The sequence below is a fragment of the Trifolium pratense genome, linkage group LG1 (genome assembly GCF_020283565.1).
Source record: "Trifolium pratense cultivar HEN17-A07 linkage group LG1, ARS_RC_1.1, whole genome shotgun sequence".
NCBI classification, from domain to species: domain Eukaryota; kingdom Viridiplantae; phylum Streptophyta; class Magnoliopsida; order Fabales; family Fabaceae; genus Trifolium; species Trifolium pratense.
The window spans coordinates 14533763-14555986 of NC_060059.1; the positions used below are offsets into that span (position 1 = coordinate 14533763).

General features: G+C 32.8%; 2 protein-coding genes across 3 annotated transcripts; one reads left to right on the forward strand and one right to left on the reverse strand.

Annotated features, from left to right (window-relative positions):
* Positions 1-1014: 1014 nt before the first annotated feature.
* On the forward strand, positions 1015-5855 carry LOC123903148 (bifunctional TH2 protein, mitochondrial). 2 transcript variants are annotated; one of them, XR_006807846.1, is made up of 7 exons: positions 1044-1537; positions 2438-2546; positions 3105-3395; positions 3535-3946; positions 4054-4320; positions 4957-5571; positions 5667-5855. XR_006807846.1 is itself a non-coding variant. In XM_045953054.1 (6 exons), the coding sequence occupies exons 1-6, from the start codon at positions 1236-1238 to the stop codon at positions 5367-5369; spliced, it is 1794 nt and encodes a 597-aa protein (XP_045809010.1). In that variant the 5' UTR covers positions 1015-1235; the 3' UTR covers positions 5370-5855. The 2 variants fall into 2 exon arrangements, 1 of the variants encoding a protein (XP_045809010.1); XM_045953054.1 differs by having other exon boundaries at positions 1015-1537; positions 4957-5855.
* An 8732-nt stretch (positions 5856-14587) lies between these two features.
* LOC123903149 (inositol phosphorylceramide glucuronosyltransferase 1-like) lies at positions 14588-20426 on the reverse strand. The gene is made up of 10 exons (XM_045953055.1): positions 19997-20426; positions 19730-19850; positions 18934-19119; positions 18650-18813; positions 17118-17225; positions 16814-16951; positions 16603-16737; positions 16027-16312; positions 15799-15922; positions 14588-15128 (listed from the first exon to the last, which is right to left on the reverse strand). Exons 1-10 carry the CDS (start codon positions 20216-20218, stop codon positions 14990-14992), a joined length of 1623 nt encoding a protein of 540 aa, XP_045809011.1. The 5' UTR covers positions 20219-20426; the 3' UTR covers positions 14588-14989.
* Positions 20427-22224: the final 1798 nt, after the last annotated feature.

A 22224-nucleotide genomic window follows, 5' to 3' on the forward strand; every position in this document is an offset into this window, starting at 1 on the left:
AATCCTCCATTATGTGAGTGTGATGTTTTCACTAGCACCCATTCATAGATCATCGTGCAAACTTATATCTGAATTTGTTAGCCAAGTATTAAATGAAGGAAACAAATTTGGCAAGAGTATGTTGAATGAATTAGAAAAAAAAAAAAATCACATTTTATGTCCACAATGTAGTAGTAAATCAATGTTCGAATTTTGACTGAGGTACTCACATTTTATGTCTGACGCGTCTTAAATAGAATTACCTCTTTGATAAAGAGAACCTATGAGAAATTAAAAAAATAAAAATTATAGCTTAATAATAACATTTCAATTTGTATCAATTACACATAATTTCTTAAAAAATTATTTGTATGTTTTTTCATTTTCAAACCAAATACTTTAATCAAATTTTTTTATCCATGGATCTAGGGATTTCTTTTCACTCCCCACCGCGTCCTACAAAATTACAAATTTATCCATATCCGCATGTTAATTCATGAATATGTTTCACTATAGGGGATGACGAAAAATTTGCAATATCCTACAATGTCTGAGTTTCAAATTTCAATCCATCACATCTCCTAGAGTCGTCCGCTATTTAAGTAGAAAACATGGTGAAAGTATTCGTTACTTAAGTAGCTAAAGTTACCAATTTATAACACGTCCCACCACACCACCTTTCTCCTTATTGCATAGTTTGTAAAAATAATGAAAAAAAAGCTTTTCTAGAAAACCCTCTAAAAATGGATATTTAGGAGTGTTTGCTTCATAGTCTCGTTTGTATTTAATTTATGTTTGTGTTGTTGATCTTCATTCCAATATACTATGTTGTTGTTATTGAAGAGTTCATGATAGATAGCGAAAAGAGTTCGCCAGATAAGTAGTGAACAGTTTTTTTACAATTTTTTCTTTCTCATTTTTACACGTCAGCTATTTAAATAGCAAAAATAGTAAAATTGAAAATCCAAAGAGCGGGCGAAAAGAAATTCAATGGATCTCAAGTTGAAAGTCGAGGCCCAATATCGAAATTAAGTCGGGCCTAGCCCAAACGAAAAGCCCACAATCAAAGAAACCACCCAGCAGCAGTTGCACCAGCAACACTCGTCTCTTCTCTTTCTCTTTCTCCTTCTTCTTCTTCTTTCCCTTTCTCTCTCTCTTTCTCTTTCTCTGTGTAGAGATTCTAAAACACACATAGAAAGAGAACGAGAGTGAGAGTGAGAGAGAGAATCATCGCCGCCGTGTGTTTTATCCACTCGATGCGCATGCGGTGGTTCCTCCCAAACCCTATCAAAACCCTTCCGACATTCAACAACATCCGTTCAATCTCATTTCCAAGTTTCGTTAGATCGTCGTTTCGAAACCGATTCCAAATGGCAGCTATTCACAATCACAGCGAAGCTGGACTTGCGAAGCGTTTCTGGATCAAATTCAACCGCGAATCCATTTTCGCTATGTACGCTCCTTTTGTCATTTCTTTAGCCTCTGGTAACTTGAAGATCGATTCCTTCCGTCATTACATAGCGCAAGATGTTCATTTTCTTCGCGCTTTTGCTCAAGCGTGAGTCTCTTTCGTTATTAATTCTTTATATTATTTTCTTGATTATTCCTATGCTGCCAGTCATTTTCTCTAAAGTTTTGGTTGCTCAATAAGTTCACAAAACAAAGTACATAGATATTAATTTGATTTTTGATCTCTGTAGAAAACTCTATAGATATATTAGAATATTAGAGTATGAAGTGTTGTTAGATAATGAATATAGTTGTGTTATGGCGTTATAGCCTTATAGCATAGCGGAATTTGTACAAAACACTAAACTTCTATGGAATTTGTACAAGACATTGGACTCCGGTGGTTAATGAACTCCCCTAGGAAACCCGAGTTCGATTCTGGGTGGAAACAATTCTTGGCCTGACTTTACTTACCTCGCGGCCAAACTCTGGATTACCGGGGGCCCCTCCTTTGGGAACCGGGGGTTAATACAAAAAATAAGTATTTGGTAAAAAATATGTGTAGCGGAATTTGAACAAACCGCTATAAGCTATTTGCAATTAGCAATTGATAACAGTGATTAGAGTATGTTTGTTGTCTTGGATGGTGGAAATAGGTTGTTTTCTTGACTGAATTCGTGTGATTAAGTGCAACTGAACTTATGGATTTCAGAAGTGAGTGCAACTGAAAGTTCATGTGTATGAAAGTTTCTTTTATGTCTATTTTTTTTTTCCCTTTTGTTTGTCAGTTTTGTCGGCAACCAAAACTGGAGAGTTTGATTATATGTGAAATTGTATGTACATTTGATTGAGGTGAGTTTCGGTCTTTAAAATCTAGAACACTATGTGAGACCTACCCCTCTCCCTTACTCTCCTTCTGTGTCTTTTTTTAAGAGAAGGAACTATTAAAAGGTTATAGTAAGTAGTTTGGTTGTTTAAGTTTATTATTTCAATTTTTATGATTTCATAGGTATGAGTCGGCTGAAGAGTGTGCTGACGATGACGACGATAAGCTTGGACTATCTCAGTTGAGGAAGACAGTTTTAGAGGAGCTGAAGATGCACGGTTCACTAGTAGAGGTAAGACATTTTTCCCGGTAACATTGTTCTGAATTGGGGCAGGTTTTTTATCTTAGTTATAATTCCATAGCTTTTGTTTGTTAATCCTGACAATGAAGTATTTAAGGGGAAGAACACTGTTGTCATAATTTTCAACTTGTGAATGGTATTGGTCCTAATTTTAACTTGTAAAGGGGATGAATTTCTTCTGCTAAATGCTGATTTGACTCCTTTTCAATTTTTGAATAACTTGAAACAATTTGTATGCGTAATAGTGATGTTTTATGTGATTGGAGTATGATGTGAGGGACATCCATTCCAGTCCAACAATGAAAGAGTACTAGTAATTTATTTATCAAGAGGGAAATTAGATTCTGCTTAAATCCCATTTGTTGTAGTTTTCGTCATTTATAGTGTTGATTCCATGTTTATGGTTAAGTCAATATTTAAAGTTTAAATGAACGAAATATCTCATCTCATCCTTGCTTCATGAAATTTTCAAACAGTCAACATGTACTTTACATGCTTGTGATTTTCTCCCCCCCTTTATTATTATTGTTTTATGCTAATGGTGTATAGGAATGGGGATTGGACCTTGCCAAAGAGCACAGTATTAACTCTGCAACAGTTAAGTATACAGACTTCCTGTTGGCTACAGCCTCTGGGAAGATTGAAGGACTGAAAAGCTCTGCTAAACTTGCAACACCATTTGAGAAAACAAAAATTGCTGCTTATACTTTGGGTGCCATGGCTCCTTGCATGAGGCTTTATGCCTTTCTTGGTAAAAAGTTCAAGGAACTTCCGGACTCCAACGAAAGTACTCACCCATATAGCAAGTGGATCGACAACTATTCCTCTGATGGTTTCCAGGTTTGTCATGTTGACAGTAGAGCCATAGCATATAGCCTTTGTGGTTCCTTGGATACTATTTTGAATCTTGGTCAAATATACATTTAGTCATGGCATTCTTTAGACCCAACTACTCAGTTATTCTTATATTTGAATTTAGGCTTCTGCTCTGCAAACCGAAGAGTTGCTCGACAAACTAAGCATCACTTTGACTGGTGAAGAACTTGATGTCATTGAAAAGCTTTATTACCAGGCAATGAAGCTTGAAATAGACTTCTTTACTGCTCAACCACTCTTTCAGCCAACTATAGTACCCTTGATTAAAGGACATAACCCTGAAGATGATCATATCGTGATTTTTTCTGATTTTGATTTAACATGCACCGTTCTTGATTCATCTGCTATCTTGGCAGAAATTGCTATAGTGACTGCACCAAAATCTGACAATCAGCCTGAAGATCAAATAACTCGAATGTTGTCTTCTGACCTCAGGAATACATGGAGTTCTCTATCCAAACTGTATACAGAGGAGTATGAGCAATGTATAGAAAGCATTATGCCTGCCAATAGATGTATGATGCTTTTCTGTATTCTCTCTACTATGGTCGTAACTGCTTTAGGAAGAATATGTGTTTTGTGTAGATTTTTTTAATTTGCTTTGACCTTGTGTGATTTGCAGTAGAAAATTTTGATTATAAAGAACTGTCTATGGCACTTGAGCAACTCTCAAAATTTGAGAACTCAGCAAACAATAGGGTTGTTGAGTCCGGGGTTCTCAAGGGTATAAATATAGAAGATATAAAGCGTGCTGGAGAGCGTTTGATACTTCAAGATGGTTGCACTGACTTTTTTCGGAGAGTTGTTAAGAATGAAAATTTGAATGCCAGTGTGCATGTTCTTTCATACTGCTGGTGTGGTGACCTCATTAGGTCTGCTTTCTCTTCCGGTACATATTCCTTACCTTGAACTGTTATATATTTATCTCCGATGATACTAGTACTATAAATGTTTATTTTCAACTTTAGCTAGCTGAATCAAATAATAGGATACTTCTATCTGTATCAATTGCCCATTTTGTACACTAGGAGATATGCTAGACTTGGTGGGTCTATAAAAAAACTGTTTGGGACTTGGATTGTTGATGAACAGGTGATTTTTTTTCACCTCGGAGCTTTCATATGATGTTTTTTAAAAGTTCTCGGAATAAGGCAGTAAATTCTGATGTGATCATATTAAGTTTTTAATCCTTAAATTTGTGAGGGATAGAATCTTTTAACTTGTTTCTACTCTGCCCTTGGACCTTGGTTGTTATAAGGGATTTTTTGTTACTGTGATGCAAAGAAATTGGAAACTTATTTTTGAAATTTGAGCCACCATGAGTTCTTCATTCATGTTTTTTTTGCCCTTTTTGAGTTATCTTCTTGGAGCATATCCATGATTTTATGTTGAATTAATTGTTCCGTTGTTTCCTAGCATATATTGGGTTGGCCAAATCTTTGCTGTCGAGTTGATTGTAGTTGACAAATGATGATATTTTAGTTTCCTATTGTCTTATAAATTTATTCTTCTAATTTTTGGCCAGCCGATCTAAATGAGATGGATGTTCATGCTAATGAGTTCAGTTATGAGGGATCTGTTTCTACCGGTGACATTGTTAAGAAGGTGGAGTCTCCCATTGACAAGGTCCAAGCGTTTCGTAATATTTTGGAAAATTGCAAAGATGACAAGAAGAAATTAACCGTTTACATCGGAGATTCGGTGGGTGATTTACTTTGTCTACTTGAAGCAGATGTAGGAATTGTGGTTGGTTCAAGTTCAAGCCTTAGGACAATAGGGACACAATTTGGTGTTTCATTTGTCCCATTGTTTTCTGGCTTGGTTAAGAAACAGAAAGAATACAATGAAGAAAGCTCATCCAATTGGAAGGGTTTATCTGGTACTCTTTACACTGTCACTAGTTGGGCTGAAGTGCATGCTTTTGTTTTGGGTTGCTAGTGTTATTTTGTGTCTCATACACCCAAATTCATGCTAGGCTAAAAGAAAGAAACATATATATATAGTGCAATACAAATACACAAGCAGGTTGCTAATTTTATAAGTGGCCACAGATTTTCTGCTGTCTCTCTTATTTCTGTTTCAGGATGTTGCAATTCAGAGACATGGTGCCGTTCTGGTTAATGGATATGCTGTAACCAGGGTATCTACAATTTCCTGGAATTTTCTCTAGTGTTTCTTTGAAGAATCTGCTTGCTAGTTATTATTGATATCATCTTTCCTGTTAATTATTGTCAGGAAAGAGAAATTTCAGACAGCAATCTTTGAAATGCTTGTTAGATCAGGACACAATTCAGACTTTGAAGTGTTGTACTGGTATTTTTAGTAGGCCTGCTGTTCCATAATTTTAAGGAATCAGCAGAGAGGTCCTGTGTATTTTAGTTGACTCCTTGAAATGCATATGCATAAATGTTCATTTTTTTGGCAGCTTTATTCTAGATTAATGGTTCTAATCAATTCCAGTATAATATGGTTTTTTAAAGTTTTAGACTGGCTGATGGACTTTTATGGTACATTAAGAAGTCATTCCTGATAAATTGTAAGCTACGTAGAGAAAATAAAGGAAGGCCATATTTATAAGTTCGTCTCCACGAAGTTTTTTTTTTTTTTTTTGTTGACAAAAAATTAAGGAAGGGTTAAAATTGGTATAAATGAATGATAGAAAAAAAATGCAACCAAATCCACTACTACAATAAATTCCCTAGTCATCAATAAAGAGATATTAGAAAATAACCACCACAAAAGAGAAATCACCACCCAAAAAATCAAGAGATTTTAGAAAATTTGCTTCAGATTTTTCACTTATTTATGATAAGGGTAATTTATTTTTGTCAAATAGATTAAAATTTCACTTTTAAGGTGAATAAGTTGAGTACGACCCCTGGCTGCGTGGGAGTGGTGATAATGTTTGTGTTATGTACGACCCCTGGCTGTGTGGGCGTGATAATAGATGGGTGTCTTCGCTTCAACCAGCAGGTGTATATTATTACTCTCCTTCCTTCTCCATCTCTAACAAAATCAATAAGCAGCTGACAGAATACAAAATTTATATCCGATCCTTGTCTCATCCAACCTTCATACGAATTTGAGTTATATTTTGATATTATTTTATTATAAAAGAAGTTAAAAGTTCAAAATTATTTTGTTTCAACAATAAGATAGGCAACCTATAATTTTGATATAAGCGGGAACGAGTTTCGACTGGATATCAATGTTTCGACTACCCGCCACACCCTTATCTTTTAAGAATGGAAAAAACCCATACTCGAACCTAAATTCAGTCAATTTAGATTTTCCCGTTAAACCGTGACTAATTCAGACAGCTACCCGCTGATATACGGATTCTATTGTCACGCCTAGCTTAAAGTTGTTGTTAGTTATATTTAATCAAACTTGTGCCTTGTTTTCGATAAAAATAAAAAATTGTGAAAATTATTTAAGCCACGCCTTTGGTAAAATGAAATGACAGACATAACCTAATTCATATTATTTCTCATGCGCCTTGCACATTTTTAAAAATACCCGCTCACTGATTAAGGTGTAAATTGAGTTTGCTACTTAAATAGTAAGCTGTATAAAAATGTGATTGTTTGTCCCTCACACTCTTCCCTAACTCCCATGACCAATATTTAGAATGCAACATAGTTTCTACTTTAACTAGCTAACTTTATAAAAATCTAATTCTTTTATCTCCTGTCACCACCCTGAAAATATTTTGAACGAAATACCGTATGAGTGATTGAAAAATGCAACAAAAAAATAAATTAATTTATAGAATTATAGAATGCACGTGATTGGTCAAACAAAGAAAAAAATTTGGGGAAATTCTTTGTTTCCTAACCTACTACAAAATAATTGTTGAGTATGATAGAAGAAACTTGAAAGCATCCATCAAAATTATATGACCAACATCTATCCTGCTTTCATTTTCATACATACTTTATATAAAGCTTTACTTTCTCATGAATGAGAAAACCACTTCACTTGACATGTATTAATGTATGGTTGTCCAAATTTCAATTTTATTATTAAGGTCCCTTCAAAGTGACTTTACAAATTATACTTTGAATTTATGTTGGGGGATTATGAATTCATTCCCAATAGAATGTAAATTTTTAAAAATGATACATTGAATCCACAAATTTTAAATAGCAGTTGCAGTAATAGTTGTGGTCGCAAACAAAAAGGAAAAAAATGAAAAAGGAAAAAAATGGTTGCCAAAGGAATCGAAGAGCGCTTCGATCTCCGACTTGGGCATGCAAAAACGTTAAAATTTTGAAAGAAAAAATGTGCCACCTATTTCAGTCATACAAGATTGGAACAGGAGAAGACAATAGTTAAACATGGATAGATCGAGATTGGATTGAAATCGAGTGGCCAACTATCATTAAAATTATTAATAAATAATATTAAAAAAATGATAACATATGAATTGGGTATTTTTTTTTTTATGTTCATTGGGTGAATTTAATTTATTTATTTAAATAATTTTTAGTGAATTATAAATAGATTAATCAATTACAATTAAAATTCATCCATTTAATTGCTCCTAATTACAGTTATTTTGGAGTTTTGACGATATCAAACACCGTTTCAAAGTTACATATATATACTTTCATTTAAATCAAATTATTTGTAAGATCTGACTTAATGTCGATATTGTTATAAGTTGAATATTTTCATCCAGATTCGAATTCAAGACTTTAAATTATTATATGTTTAATTGATAATTGTCATGACAATTTTTTTATTAATTCATGAGTAATTATAAAATGAAATTTAGTTTGTTAATCACCCTAACTATATGGTATAGACAAAATAGCTGGTGAGTGAGGTCCACCGTGTGTTATTTTCTGTCCGACATCGATCCATGGTCCAAAACAAATAAAAACAACTAAAATTATTCTTCAACATCAATAATTTGTTATACTAATATAACATCAGATTCCAAGTTGTGTAAAAAAATAAATATCAGATTCCAAGTAAAAAATATCTATATGTAATGGAATATTCCTTTCTCTGTTTGAATTAGTAATAGTATATGAAAATAATCCCATACACATGGAGATCACTAACTACATACACAACTAACTTGCCATATATACAAGTTAGATTTTATTTTTTTTTACAACTCACACATATAAAATAGAGTGATTATAGTGTCGATCCGACCTAACAATTTCAGGATTTTTATCAATTGACTTAAAATTTGTGGACAATTAAGTTGGAGTTTTGTAGGATACTTTCTCATTATCTAATCAATTAATACCATGTCATTTTTTTTTAGATAGACGAAATGACAAAACCATTATAAATTCACACACACAAGTGAGGAAGCTGAGATTCGAACCCTAGTCATGACATCCGACCTAACAATTTCGACATTGTTATCGGTTAAAGTTGGACTTGTGGACTACCATGTCATTTTCTTATATAACTAAATTTAATATAAATGGCACTTACGTATATTTACACATAGAATATATATAATTAAGTCATTTGTTTCATTCATATCTTAGCCTTATATACTAAGGTCTCACAAATATATCGTATCCTTTTCTCTTGTTGTTCCAATAAGTGCAACAACAAGAAAAAAAAATATCAAGATGAAGATCTTAATGTTGAGAAGAACAACAAGAAAAAGACTTTTGTTGAAGATGATGTTGGATCCATGGCCAGATGATGGAACAAAGAAGTGATCACAAGAAAATATGGCCCTCTAGGCAAGTCTGATGCTTGGCTTTTTCATCTCTCTTTGTTGGTTTAATTTCCTCATAATCATCAAATAATGTTTACTATCTTAGTATATATTATCATAATATCATGTTATTTATAAGATATTAATTTAAGTTATCTATTTCACTATGTCTATGAATAATCCTTCTCACTTTCTCTGTTGAGATGATGAGTTGATGATATTATTATGTAGCCTTCTTTGTCTGCTTATGCTATGCCATAGCTGCATTTTTATTACTATTTCTATGAATAAGAATCAGTTTTTTTTCCCTGTTCTTAATTTATTGAGTTGATCTATGTAATGACAATTCAGATTTAAAGTGTATCTGATGTCCAACATGTGTCAGAACCTAACATTGACAGATGAGTTACTAATGATTAATTCTATTTTCTTAAAATATATATTACGGATGTCAACGTATGACATGTTTGTGTCAATGCTTCATATAATATACATTTGGCAAGGTTAGAAAATTAACAAACATAAATAATTTTTTGCTTTTTCTGTAAATTAATTAACCAAAGATGATACTAGGATAGAATAAAATCATGTGATCCTTTCTTCTGGCTTTATTTACATTATAGAAAGTACTAATTAATATAGGTTATGACATATTGCTGTGTATGTGAAAGGATGAGAGAATAGTTGATAAATTGTTACTTATAAAATGGAAATTTTAAAAGAGAAGAATTTGTGTAATACTAATGGAAGCTTCAAAGTCCAAATATATGAAAACAAATGGAAGATTAATATATGTTACCGATATCAAATGTGAGAACTTTTTTACATCTATTTCTCAACCGTTGTGGAAAATGTATTTTACATAGTAAGTAATTTATGTGGATTTGGATTTTTTGTTTATGTCAAGTTTGAAGGATTTTAAGTTAAGAGTCTCACATCATATATAATAGATACTTTGAACATAGTTTGAATATATGTTTATAAGCGGAAACAATTTTTACCTTACAAAGCAATTTTATAAAACGATAAGGTCTAATATAAAAATTTAATATAGTATTAAAATCTTATTCAAGATCCGTTAAGCAGACTACTCAGTATTACAGTAATATATCCACACATCATTATATATATATATATATATATATATATATATATATATATATATATATATATATATATATATATATATATATAGGGGTTTTCTAACATAGACCCTAGTTAGGTCTAAGTTAGCAAGGTGCACCTTTTCAATTGGACCAAAATACCCATTCTTTTAATTTTTGAAAGAATAAAGTAACAGGGGCATTTCTGTAATTTTACACCAACAGTACACGCCCCCACCTTCTTAAACCATTAATAGACGCGGATCCAGTGTCGCGCGCGTACCGAAGGACCATGGTTACAGACCGTTGATTTCCATCAGACAGCCAAGATCTGATCTCATCAAGACTGTCTGATCAATCAGACAGCCCAGATCATCCTGATCCATCAGATTCAAGCGCCTGCGTCACACTGGATTACAACCTGGAGAGAGAAAAATTTGCTTTTTAAAAGTAGGACACGTGTCACACAATGGTTGGCTGGGCGTGATTTTTGTTCATTTAATACTTTGAACTCAATTATTTCGTTGTAAATTAAGTTTTTATTTTTTTATTTTTATACCAAAATTCATAATTTTTTTTTGTCTACAAATAGAGACTTGGTTCGTTTGATTTGGACACCGAAAAAAAAAACGCAATTTTTCACTACCTTAATCTCATTTTTTGTCTACTAAATACGTTACTTGTGTGTTGTAATTTAACACGCACCACTCAACCAACTCACTGAAACCATTATACCAGGAAAATAGTAGATAATATTCTGGAACTTTTGGTATATTTTATGAAATTTTTGGAGACCTGAAACTATTTTTAGTTAATTAAATGAGATAAAACGGTAATTAAAAACAAATGTTTGCTTCTGAAACCATTTTACTGGTAGAATGGTTGCACATAGTTGTATTCTGAAACCATTTTACTGGTAGAATGGTTTCAATGAGTAATTTATTAATTGTGTTTGCTTCTGAAACCATTTATTCGGTACAATGGTTTCAGAGAGTTGTAATCTGAAACCATTTTGCTGGTAGAATGGTTTCAGTAAGTTGATTATTAGTTATTTGCTTCTGAAACCATTTAGCTTGTAGAATGGTTTCACATAGTTGTATTCTGAAACCATTTTACTGGTAGAATGGTTTTAGTGAGTAATTTATTAATTGTGTTTGCTTCTGAAACCATTTATCTGGTACAATGGTTTCAGAGAGTTGTAATCTGAAACCATTTTGCTGGTAGAATGGTTTCAGTAAGTTGTTTATTAGTTATTTGCTTCTGAAACCATTTAGCTTGTAGAATGGTTTCAGAGATTTGTACTCTGAAACCATTTTTCTGGTAGAATGGTTTCAGTGAGTTGATGTAAGGTAGTGAAAAATGAGATTAAGGTAGTGAAAAATTGGGTTTTTTTTTCTGTGTCCAAATCTAACGAACCAAGTCTCTATTTGTAGAGAAAAAAAAATTATGAATTTTGGTATAAAAAATAAAAAATAAAAAATTAATTTACGACGAAATAATCGAGTTTAAAGTATTAAATGGAAAAAAATTAACGCAGCCAATCATATGCTGACACGTGGCCTGCCTTTTCAAAAGGCTTTCTCTCTCCGCGAAATCCTTCAGACCACGCGCGCCTGTCGGCGCGTGTGATGCACGCGCGCTGATTTTGTCCACTAACACGCTGCCACGTGTCCTGGGGGGAAAAAGAAGGTGGGGGCGCGTGTACTGTTGGGTAAATTACAAAAATGCCCCTGTTGCTCTATTCTTTCAAAAATTAAAAACATGGGTATTTTTGTCCAACTGAAAAGGTGCACCTTGCTAACTTAGACCCAACTGGGTCTAAGTTAGCAGCCCCCTATATATATATATATATATATATATATATATATATATATATATATATATATATATATATATATATATATATATATATATATATATATATATATATATATATATATATATATATATATCCACGCATCAAATTCAATGTGTTGAGAGTGATAATATGTGTGTTAAGAGTTATGATTTTGTAGGGTTGAGTAGTTATCGAGAGTGAACTATAGTCTATATTGTTAACTTTTTTGTTCAACAATCATGGCGTGTCCGAATTGTATTTTGCATTATATGTCACAAAAATTAAATATCTTATTTTTTTCCAAAAGAAACTAATTATGTTTATCACTATTTTTTTTGGACAAAATTATCACCATCAATTTTTTATTATTATTGGAAAATGTTAATTAGGAGAATTATTTGAGCTAGTTTCGAAAAGAAATGACCATTTGTTTGTAGTGTGGAAAAGCTAATTAGGTGAGGTGGTACACTTTTTCAACATAAAGCAAAATTAAGGACATAGATCTGTAGTTTTCTCAAATACATAGTTCTTATCTCCAACACTTTTACTTGAGGATAAGCATGATAATTCCATAATCCATTGTCCATTATCTATAATTTATTCATTAATTATCCATTATTAAGATAATTAAACATGGATTAGAGTCTAAGTGTCCCCCACCTGGAGGAAAATGATGTGCACCAACAAACAAAAGAGGGTATAATATTAATTACCTGGCCTATCATTAAACTAACTTTTATTGGCTTATGAGTCATCAAAGGAAATAATGACAAACCAAACATGACGACTAATTTGTTTGATTAGATCAAGAAGAATTCAATTAACATTTAATAAAATCCATAATCCAATATAAGGATCCAACACTGTGATCAAGGACTACTCCCTCCGTCCCGAATTATAAGAGAAAATAAAAAAATCACACTTATTAAGAAAAAGTAAAACATGATAATTTGAAATATGTTTTTGTGGATTTTCCTTAAAATAAGTTGCATAGAAAGATGTAAAAATAATTTTTATTGGTTGTTGTTTATTGAGAAAAGGGTAGAGAGATAAAATTAAATGCAATTTGCATTTAATTTTATGAGAATTAGGGAAAAACATTCTTGAAAATGACTTTTTCCCTTATAATTTGGGACAAAAAAAATGAGCTTTTTTTCCCTTATAATTTGAGACGGAGGGAGTATTTTTTTACCTTTTTGATATTTTCCATTCTTTTGTTTTAACTTCAAGTGGCAAATATCAATATGTCTTGTGAACTTTTTAAGTGATGAATGAATTGCTTGAATTGCCATGTTGCTTGTAATGGATCTGCCACACATAAGTAGTTTATGCGATTGTATTTGCAAATAAATTTGACATTATTTAGGAAAGCATCACATATTCTAGCTTAACTGATAGAAATGCTGAAATTGCTAGGTCAGATGTCATGATCCGAGTTCGAATCTCGGTCCCTCCACTTTGTGCATGTTGAGTTTTCAATGACTTATCATTTTGTCTATATAAGTAAAATGTTATTTTTCGTACTACCTATGTTGGCCAAAGTCTTTTGCTCCATTTTATTTTATTTTTAGAGGTGTCAAGAAATTCTTAGGGTTGTATAAAACTATGGCATAAAAAGATATTTTAACACGTTTTTTTAACACAAGTCTCAATATTCATTTTGCATAAAAGTTGATCCCATACAAAAGACATGGACCTGAAGAAAAAGAAAAGTATAGTGAAAGATACAAATAAGTTTTCTTTGTTGAGAAAAGCAAAGATGAAAAGAAAGGAAATGACAAAAGATGAACTTTATATCACTTTCATTTTTATATTGTCCAAGATTATGGATTATATAAAAAAAATCAAATACAAGGTTTTGGCTTATAACCAACGCCCACCACTCATTGTTTAGTCAAAGCATTTCTTTAAAATATAAGCCAACACTTTATTCATGTAAGAAAGCATTAACAGAATAACAGTGTCATCTTTGAACTGATTTTGTTCTGCCAAAAATAACTACAGCCACTGGCATCACTGTCATTGATCAAAGAAACTCAAGATCGAACTAACAAGATAACTCAATTGGGAGACCAAGAAGTAGGATGGTTCATGATCTTCAAAAAATTAAATGGAAGCTAAATGATTACAATAAAGTCCAGAAGTAGGATGGTTCATGATCATCAAAAAATTAATAACCACATGAAAACTGCATAATTCTTTTTTGTCGAATACTAGAGCTAAAATTTCACCATTAAGGGGAATAAGTACGGTGTCCACGGTTCGAAACCCGGCTTTTGCATATTTATGTCATGTCCCTACCAACTGAGTTATATTGATGGAGACTAAAACTGCATGATTTTGATTAATTGGGCAAAAGTTAAACAATCAACAAGTAAAAGAATAAAAAAAAATGTAGCAATTGATATTGTTAATGTATTAAATGCATTTTCCTTTATAATATTATTATCAAACAAGACAATTATTTTAAAATCAATTCTAAAAAAAATTAAAATAAAAAACCTCAGTAACTCAAATGTTATTTCAATGGAGCAATTCCTTTAAAACTAATAATAATGTTAATGTAAACTTGAAAAATTACAATATGCGTGATAGACACAAAAAAAATAATTTTTTTAATTACATTTGCCACTAGATAAATGCTACAAAGTTAGTTGAATACAAGAACAACTACCTGCAAGTCTCTGCCTATGGGTTAACCTACCACTACCAGAATCAAATATTGGCTTAAGTTTTCTTCAGCCTAATGTCATGCTTTGTTGCTGCTAATCTTTGCTTATCTAGCTGAAGCCTAGATCAAACACAAGGGCTGTGAATGGAACCTTAACTGAATACTTAAATGGATCAATGATGCATATTTTAATGAAAGTAAAGGTAAATGGAACAATAATGTATCATAGTTTACGCCACTTCAAAAAAATAATCATGAGAAACAGAAGTTCCCATTTCGTGCAATATCCCTCTCTTCAAGGCCTTTAAGAAATGATTTCATAGCTAGATGTTCAGAGGCGTATGTCATGAAGGATGTTAATATTATGCCGCCAACAATCATCAAACCTAACCTGTTAGAAATATAAATTAAGTTAAGATTTGAGGTATGTATGAGCACACAAGTGCATGTGAAATTTCAAGTGGGAGTCTTTAATGTCAGATTGAGGAATCAATCATAGTCATTTTTTATCATAACTACAAAAAGAAATATGTTAAATCAACTACAAGGTGAATGCATAACAATCAACATAAAACTACAGTAGAAGACAGGCAGAAAAAAACTCCTGATCCTGACACAATTATGATGTTCTTTCCATAAATATACTTTTTTCTGTTCAGTATTTTCTTTACTCTTCCCTCCTTCTCCCTTAAAAGGTATAAAATCAAAACTATCAAAGCTCCTAATTGCTTCTAGCTGAATGTGAGAGAATGGTTGAATTGAGATGTTGACCAAATATAACAAAGAAACACCAATTAAATCATCAACAACCTTACAGTTGATATGGTTGATGGTTCCAGATCCCACTTCTTATCAGATGCATGTGATTAAAACTCAAGATCTAAAAGGCTAACTGCAGATCATTATTCTTTTAAATTTGATTTTGAAATTCAATAATTGAGACTAAAGCCAAATGATAACAAAAACATACTGTATTTTTTAACAAACAAATCATAATGGCAACTGTGCATCTTTCAATATGATATATATATTCTATACTAATAACTTTTAATGAAAATTACCGTAGAAACAAAGCGGTAATTCCAAAAAGACAAGGCATAGATGGAGCAACAATGGACAAGAAGGCCATCCCTAACCCATAGAACCATGTAGTGGCATCACAAGATGATATTTGACGCTGATGGCCTGTGAAAAAAGACATAAAATTTATGAACTAAAAAATTAATAGGGAACTCGAGGACACAGATGAAAAATACATCGCTAAATAACTCATTTTCTAGAGAACATACCTTTTCCTGCATCGTCGTCAGAAGATTCAGGTTGAGACAATGAGGAAGGAGCCCGTGATGCCGTGATCTTTCCCCAATGATAAATCAAACTAAGATAACCTCCAAATAATATGTAGAATATTGTGAATGCCCATTCATACATCAAAAGCAAACCAGTCCATGGAGTCACTTGCCGAGGTACTATAATGAGAGTTAGTCCAAGAGACACCACTGCAGCCATAAAACAGACACAAACAGAAACACCACCCAAATATGCGGGCATCTTGTACTGAGTACCGTTTAAGAGCTGTTTAATATCAATAAATAATACTTTTAGCATCTTAAAAACATATAAGCATGATATCCAACCACAGGATTTGCATCTTCTTGTGTGAGGCCATTACGTGACTCAGTCATTATCTGGTGAAAAATGTATACTGTTGGGTTTGGAAATTTTCTGTGCCAGTGCCACTCTATGTTGAGGATTGTGTCCATCTCCTTTTTTTCAAATGAATTAATTGGTTGTTCAAGTGCAAGCCTCACATAAGATAATTCAAATCCCACAACTAGAAGATTATTAAGATATCGAAAACTAACCTGATGGGTGGAACTGACTGTAGAAGTAGAAATGCCAGTATAAGAAATTGGGCCACCTGATTTAATCCTATAACAGAGGTGTCTGACATGATCACATAGTGAGCTTCTACAACAGGAACCAAAGTACCCTTGATTCTACAGAAATACAATATTATGAGAATTAGGTGAATTCTTAATGCTTTTAGAATAATATTAGTCCACGATAGCTGACCTTTTGAAATGAACGGTAACAGAAGAAGAGTACAGCACTAAGTGGTAGCAGAAAAAGAAACTTCACAAGAAAACTGTCTTTAGGATTTTGGCCCCCTCTGGTTCCAGGAAGGGATTCCGGCAACTGTTCCCTTACATTCTACAGCACCAACAATGTTAGAAAAAAAAAAGTCAAGCCATAATACATTTTTCAAGAACGCCAACTAGACACCATGATTACTTAAACAGTATAGACTTTTGAAAAAATAGCAAAACACTTTTTTTTTTGACATTTCAAAAAATAGAGTAATAAGTTGCGCAAATACCTGCCAAACATCAACAGGTTTCAAAAGCCAAGATGTCCACCAGTCCCAAGGCTTAAGAGGACCTAGAGTATAATGAATCACACGGAGTTCTTTCTCATCTACCATCCACTGGATACGTCAGCATATATGTTAGATATTTAACTGGAACACTCGGAAAATTAAATGCATATGTTTGGTATGTATAAAGAGTGTAAGTGTATGAACTATGAAATATTCTTGCAGCTAACTCGGACTATGACAAAAAAAAGAGAGAAAGAATCAGAGTTGCTCAATTCCTTACAGAAAACTTCAATGTTCATCCATCTATCACCGCTCTAAAAAGTCAGAAAGAACATTTCGAACCAATTGAAAAAGGTTTCCAACACATGTATGCTAAACCAACAGTTTCTAGCATGAAGTAAAGCAATACGGAAATGTAGAGATGATTTCAAAATTTCCTCCACCATCACGCCTTTTCCCCATCGAGCCAGATAAAAAAGTGTTGATTCTAACTATTAGAGGAATGCTATGGTCAAACTCTCTCTCACACTCTTTTAAACACACCCCCACAGATGAAGCTACATCACTGTTTTTTTAAAAAAAAAAAATCCTTTAACTGGTCATTGGCTTGGCAAGTTGAGAGATTATTACATTTTTATTTTAATTTCTTTATTATTTTTTAGGTTTTAATCGCTCGCTTAACTTCACCTCGTACATAATCTTCGTCGAACAGATATTAAAGTGTTGCCCCAATGTGTGCTCAGAGTAATCAATTAGTAACCCTCAAATTGGGTTGGGTATCTATTCTTTAACTATTAACATTTATTCCATCCATCTTATGTTTAAGAGATGTTAGCATGTTAACCATGGAATTTGCAGTTCAAAAAAAAAAAAAAACCATGGAAGATAAAATTTGTTGAGTTAATGCAGAAACTGAACGGTTCTTTATCAAAAAAATAGAAGAAACTGACCAGTTAAAGATTAAAAAAAGTAGATGATGTGTCTTTATGTGAGTAAATCGTGTGTTAGAAAGTTTAACTTTAAGGATAGCATTTCTCCTAACTGTTGTAATTGCAATGTTGCCAGCAGTAAAATTTGAATCCAATAACAGCACTAAAGAATTCCTTTATCATTATTAACATCACCATAATGTCATAACAGCAAAGAGCTGCTTCAGCACTTACTTCAATTTCTACCATAAGCTAACCAAAACAAAAAGAAACCATCTCAACACAAATGAAATTTTTTGTCATTTTAGCGGTGGCAATTCCACCCCTCTTGGTCATTGCATCCATCTACATCCAATTGTTGAAAAGATTTTTTTTCCTTCCTTTAAACGACAAAAAACAAGCATGCAGGACTCTTACAAACAAGTCAAACAATATAAGGCAACTTGATTTAACAGGCATCCATATGAACTCAAAACTTAAATAAGAAGATCAGGCATGATTAATTTCAAAAGAGAAGACACGGAAGGCCGATGTATCACTGAAGAATTTCCCTTAGTTACTTAAAAGGAAAGTATCATTCTCTTATTACCTATATTCCAGTACCTTGTTAGCCAGCATGTAAAGACCAACATCCGCATTATAAAGTGTGGAAAGTCGTTCCATTTCAGGAACTGGTCTAGTATCCAAAATTTCTGGGCTCAAATTTGGCTCAAAAACACGTGCATTGGGAAATCCATAGTAATATGAATTAAGAAATCCTTGATCCCCTGTGAAAGAAGGAAGAGCCAATGGTTCTCAAACCAATCAGGCTCAAATAAAGGAAATCATAATATATATATAAACAAAAACACCAGCACCAAATATCAAGTATGCAAAAATCACCGTACCACCAGTGTAAGACGGAAGAGTTTTGACTTTGCTCATCATGTCATTAAAAAGGGCTGTAGATGGTTCCACCACCATAACTCCTGAATTCAACCTCTCAGAATGCTTCAAATTAGCACAGAATTTTCCACACTTGAAAAGCTCTTCAATATTTCTAACAACAATAGTATCCGCATCAAGGTATACAACTGCACGTATATATAATCAAAATAATCACACTGTAAATCCAAGAACTTACATTCCCATTTGAAAAGCAACACCCTAAATGGAAACTATACGACCCATTTACTTTGTGAAAAAAAATTCTTTTTCATTTTCTAAAATTAATGTTAATTTTACTTGCTAATAAGGAGGTAAGAGACATGTACCACAAAAAAAAGGAGGTAAGAGACTCTTGAAGTGAACAAAATTGTTTCCATTTCTAAAAAAACTGAAAATATGAAAAGAATTATTTTCATTATTTCCGAAAATGCATTTCATCTTCTCCCAATCACAACAATTCACTTCAAGAGTCTTTCATCAAGTTAAAATGAACACACATTATAGAAAATGAAAAAAGTTTCCACAAAGCTAAGAAGCACGAACACTCCTCAGATTAGCCGCGTTCGACACCGACACGATACCGAAACTTATGATTACACTTAATTATGTCATTTTCTCAAATTATTATTGGTGTCGGCGTGTCATTGTCCGTGTCCGTGTCTGTGTCCGTGCTTCATAGCCACAAAGTAAACAGCACCTTAATGTGTGATTGTGTCATCGATAACTTGCATAACAAGATACCCAAAAAAAATGTACCTTTCTTATAATCAGTCATGTTAAATATCTTAAGCTTGGTATAAACACCCCAAAATCTCTTTGGACGAACTTGATTAGGATTTTCCAGTAAACTAATTTTCTCAACTATCCACCCATCAGCCTATAAAACACACACATAAACAAATTAATTCATAAACCCTAATTACATATAACAAATTAGGTTAATATTAATAATTCTGAGGATCAAAATTATCAAATGAAATTAAATTTAACGAAATTCATGAAAAATGGGAAGAAAATTGGAACCTTGAGGAGATTATTGGCGTAATCAGAAACACCATCAGAGACTAAAGCAACCATATCCTTGTTAGATCGAGTGTCGCGTATAGATTTTCCAAGAACCCTAACGCCTAACAAGAATTCATCTCCGTATAACAAACTCGCGTATGCTACGTCGGTTCTCTTGGACTCAGATCCCAATGCGTTAACTGAGAAGAACAAAAGTGTTAACCATAAACGTGATTTCATTGTGTGTTAAGTTGATTGATTGTTGGAAGTGAAAATTGGTGTTTTGTTCAGAGGAATTGATTTGAAGGATTTTGAAAATTCGCAGTGGTTTCTGAACTGAACTGAACGAAGAAGAAGAAGAACCTCGAACATTGTGTTTCTGATCGTGTGTAGCGTAGCACACGAGAAGAACTGTGTGCCTCTTACAGTGTGATTTCGGGATCACGTTACATTACATCGTGGCCTTTGAGAAACGGAAATAAGAGGAGGACGTCAAAAAAAAAAAAAAAACCTTGGAAAAGACTAATCACTCCCACTTAAATTTAAATTGTTATGAATAATAATATGTAATGAATGTCCATTATTGTGTAGGTTTTCTTGTCCCCTAAATATGTTTATAAATAGGACCCCTTTGTTACAATGTAATGCACACATTGAAGAGAATATACAAACTCTAATCTTTCTCTCTTCTCTCCTTCATCTCTATTCTTCTATACTCTTAGTTATGTTTAGATTAGTTTCATAACATAAATGTATTAGAATCTCACTTCCGCACCCCATCAATCTCAATAGAGATTGATATTGATCTTATCTGATCAAAAGGATTGTGACTGATGAACGCCTCTTCGCACAATTTTGGTGAAGGGAGTGTACCTGCAAGACACTATAACGTTCAATTAAGTATTCGCGTGATGTGAGAGGTTAAGAGAGTAAGAAATAAGATATTTGGGTCTTCTGCATGAGAAGGGTATATGTGGCCCTCAGTGCGGAGCCAATGTCATCAAAGTTAGGACGGATTCAGCGGCCTTGACATTGATGGTTGTCGGAATAACGACTAAAAAGTCATGATTTACTATAAATGTTGATCATTTTGATATTGACCGTTATTAAAGCAGAGACTCATGTGGTCGTTGGACCCACTTGGACGTGGCTTTGGGTCAACATGCAATTGGGCCAACACCACACAATTTTGAGCCTTGCTAGATGCCGATTTAGACTTAGATCTAATCCAGAACATATAACACTTGTTGGGAGAGTCTTAGAGATCATTGAATCCAACAATCAGTCGATACTAATCATTAAAACAATCTTAATTATATTTTAGTTTAGTTTACAAAAACTGCTTTTTTGAAGAAAACCAAAGGTTAGTTCTATGATTAGATAAGTACTCCCTTTCAAAAGTCCAAAGAAATGAGGAAGAAAATACTTGTAGTAATGATTTTTCATACCATCGAATATCTTATCTTGCTAGTTATGAACGTGACCTTTCTGCCCCGTTGAAGAACACCTAACTCTTTTTTTTTTTTTTTTGGTAAAGGAAGAACACCTAACTCTATTATAAGCCAAAACGTTCTTGTTTTTTCTTCTTAATTACTCCGAAATAAACAAGTATTTTTGTTATCTCATAAAACTATCTCGATGCATAAGTTATCAAGTTTTTAGAATACACAAAGCTTTGATTAGCTTGTTCAAAAAATATTCTTAAATTATATTAATATTATATATTATGCATAAACAATATTATCGGCTGGGATAGATAGCCCAATTGATTGAGTTAAGGGTTAAAGAATTTGAAATCCATCTACCAAAAAAAAAAATTTGACCACCAAGGTTTAAACTCTGACAAAGACAAAAAGCCTAAAATATTTCACCTAGCCGACCCTTATGCATATGTCACATGGATTAATTTTTTTTTTTTTTGTCAAGGAGTCTAGTGACTAAACTATCATCCATTTAAATGTAGAGAAATGTGAAATACAGGGTTCGAACCTCGTTCACTCTAATAATGTCACTAGTAGCTACCGTTTAAGCTAGACTTATAATTTAATTTGCTAATTATTAATTATTTTAAAATTTTAATTTACCAGTTGAACTTCAATAGTATTTAAACTTATTATTAATCATACTAAGTAGCCCTCTTCATTCCTCAATAGGTACACCACCAAGTCAAAACACTCCAAGACAATTAAAAATAATACATAGCTTGTTTCAATTTATTATGTATAAATAGACTTCATATTATTGTG

What these genes read in the sequence shown, in the direction of transcription:
- LOC123903148 (XM_045953054.1), top strand. Translation starts at nt 1,236, where the DNA reads ATGCGCATGCGGTGGTTCCTCCCAAACCCTATCAAAACCCTTCCGACA. An exon ending in TGCACGGTTCACTAGTAGAG is followed by an intron (nt 2,547 to 3,104) that starts GTAAGACATTTT and finishes AATGGTGTATAG; the next exon opens with GAATGGGGATTGGACCTTGC. An exon ending in TAGGTCTGCTTTCTCTTCCG is followed by an intron (nt 4,321 to 4,956) that starts GTACATATTCCT and finishes ATTTTTGGCCAG; the next exon opens with CCGATCTAAATGAGATGGAT.
- LOC123903149 (XM_045953055.1), bottom strand. Translation starts at nt 20,218, where the DNA reads ATGAAATCACGTTTATGGTTAACACTTTTGTTCTTCTCAGTTAACGCA. An exon ending in TTTACATGCTGGCTAACAAG is followed by an intron (nt 17,226 to 18,649) that starts GTACTGGAATAT and finishes TGACGTATCCAG; the next exon opens with TGGATGGTAGATGAGAAAGA. An exon ending in CAGTCAGTTCCACCCATCAG is followed by an intron (nt 16,313 to 16,602) that starts GTTAGTTTTCGA and finishes GATATTAAACAG; the next exon opens with CTCTTAAACGGTACTCAGTA.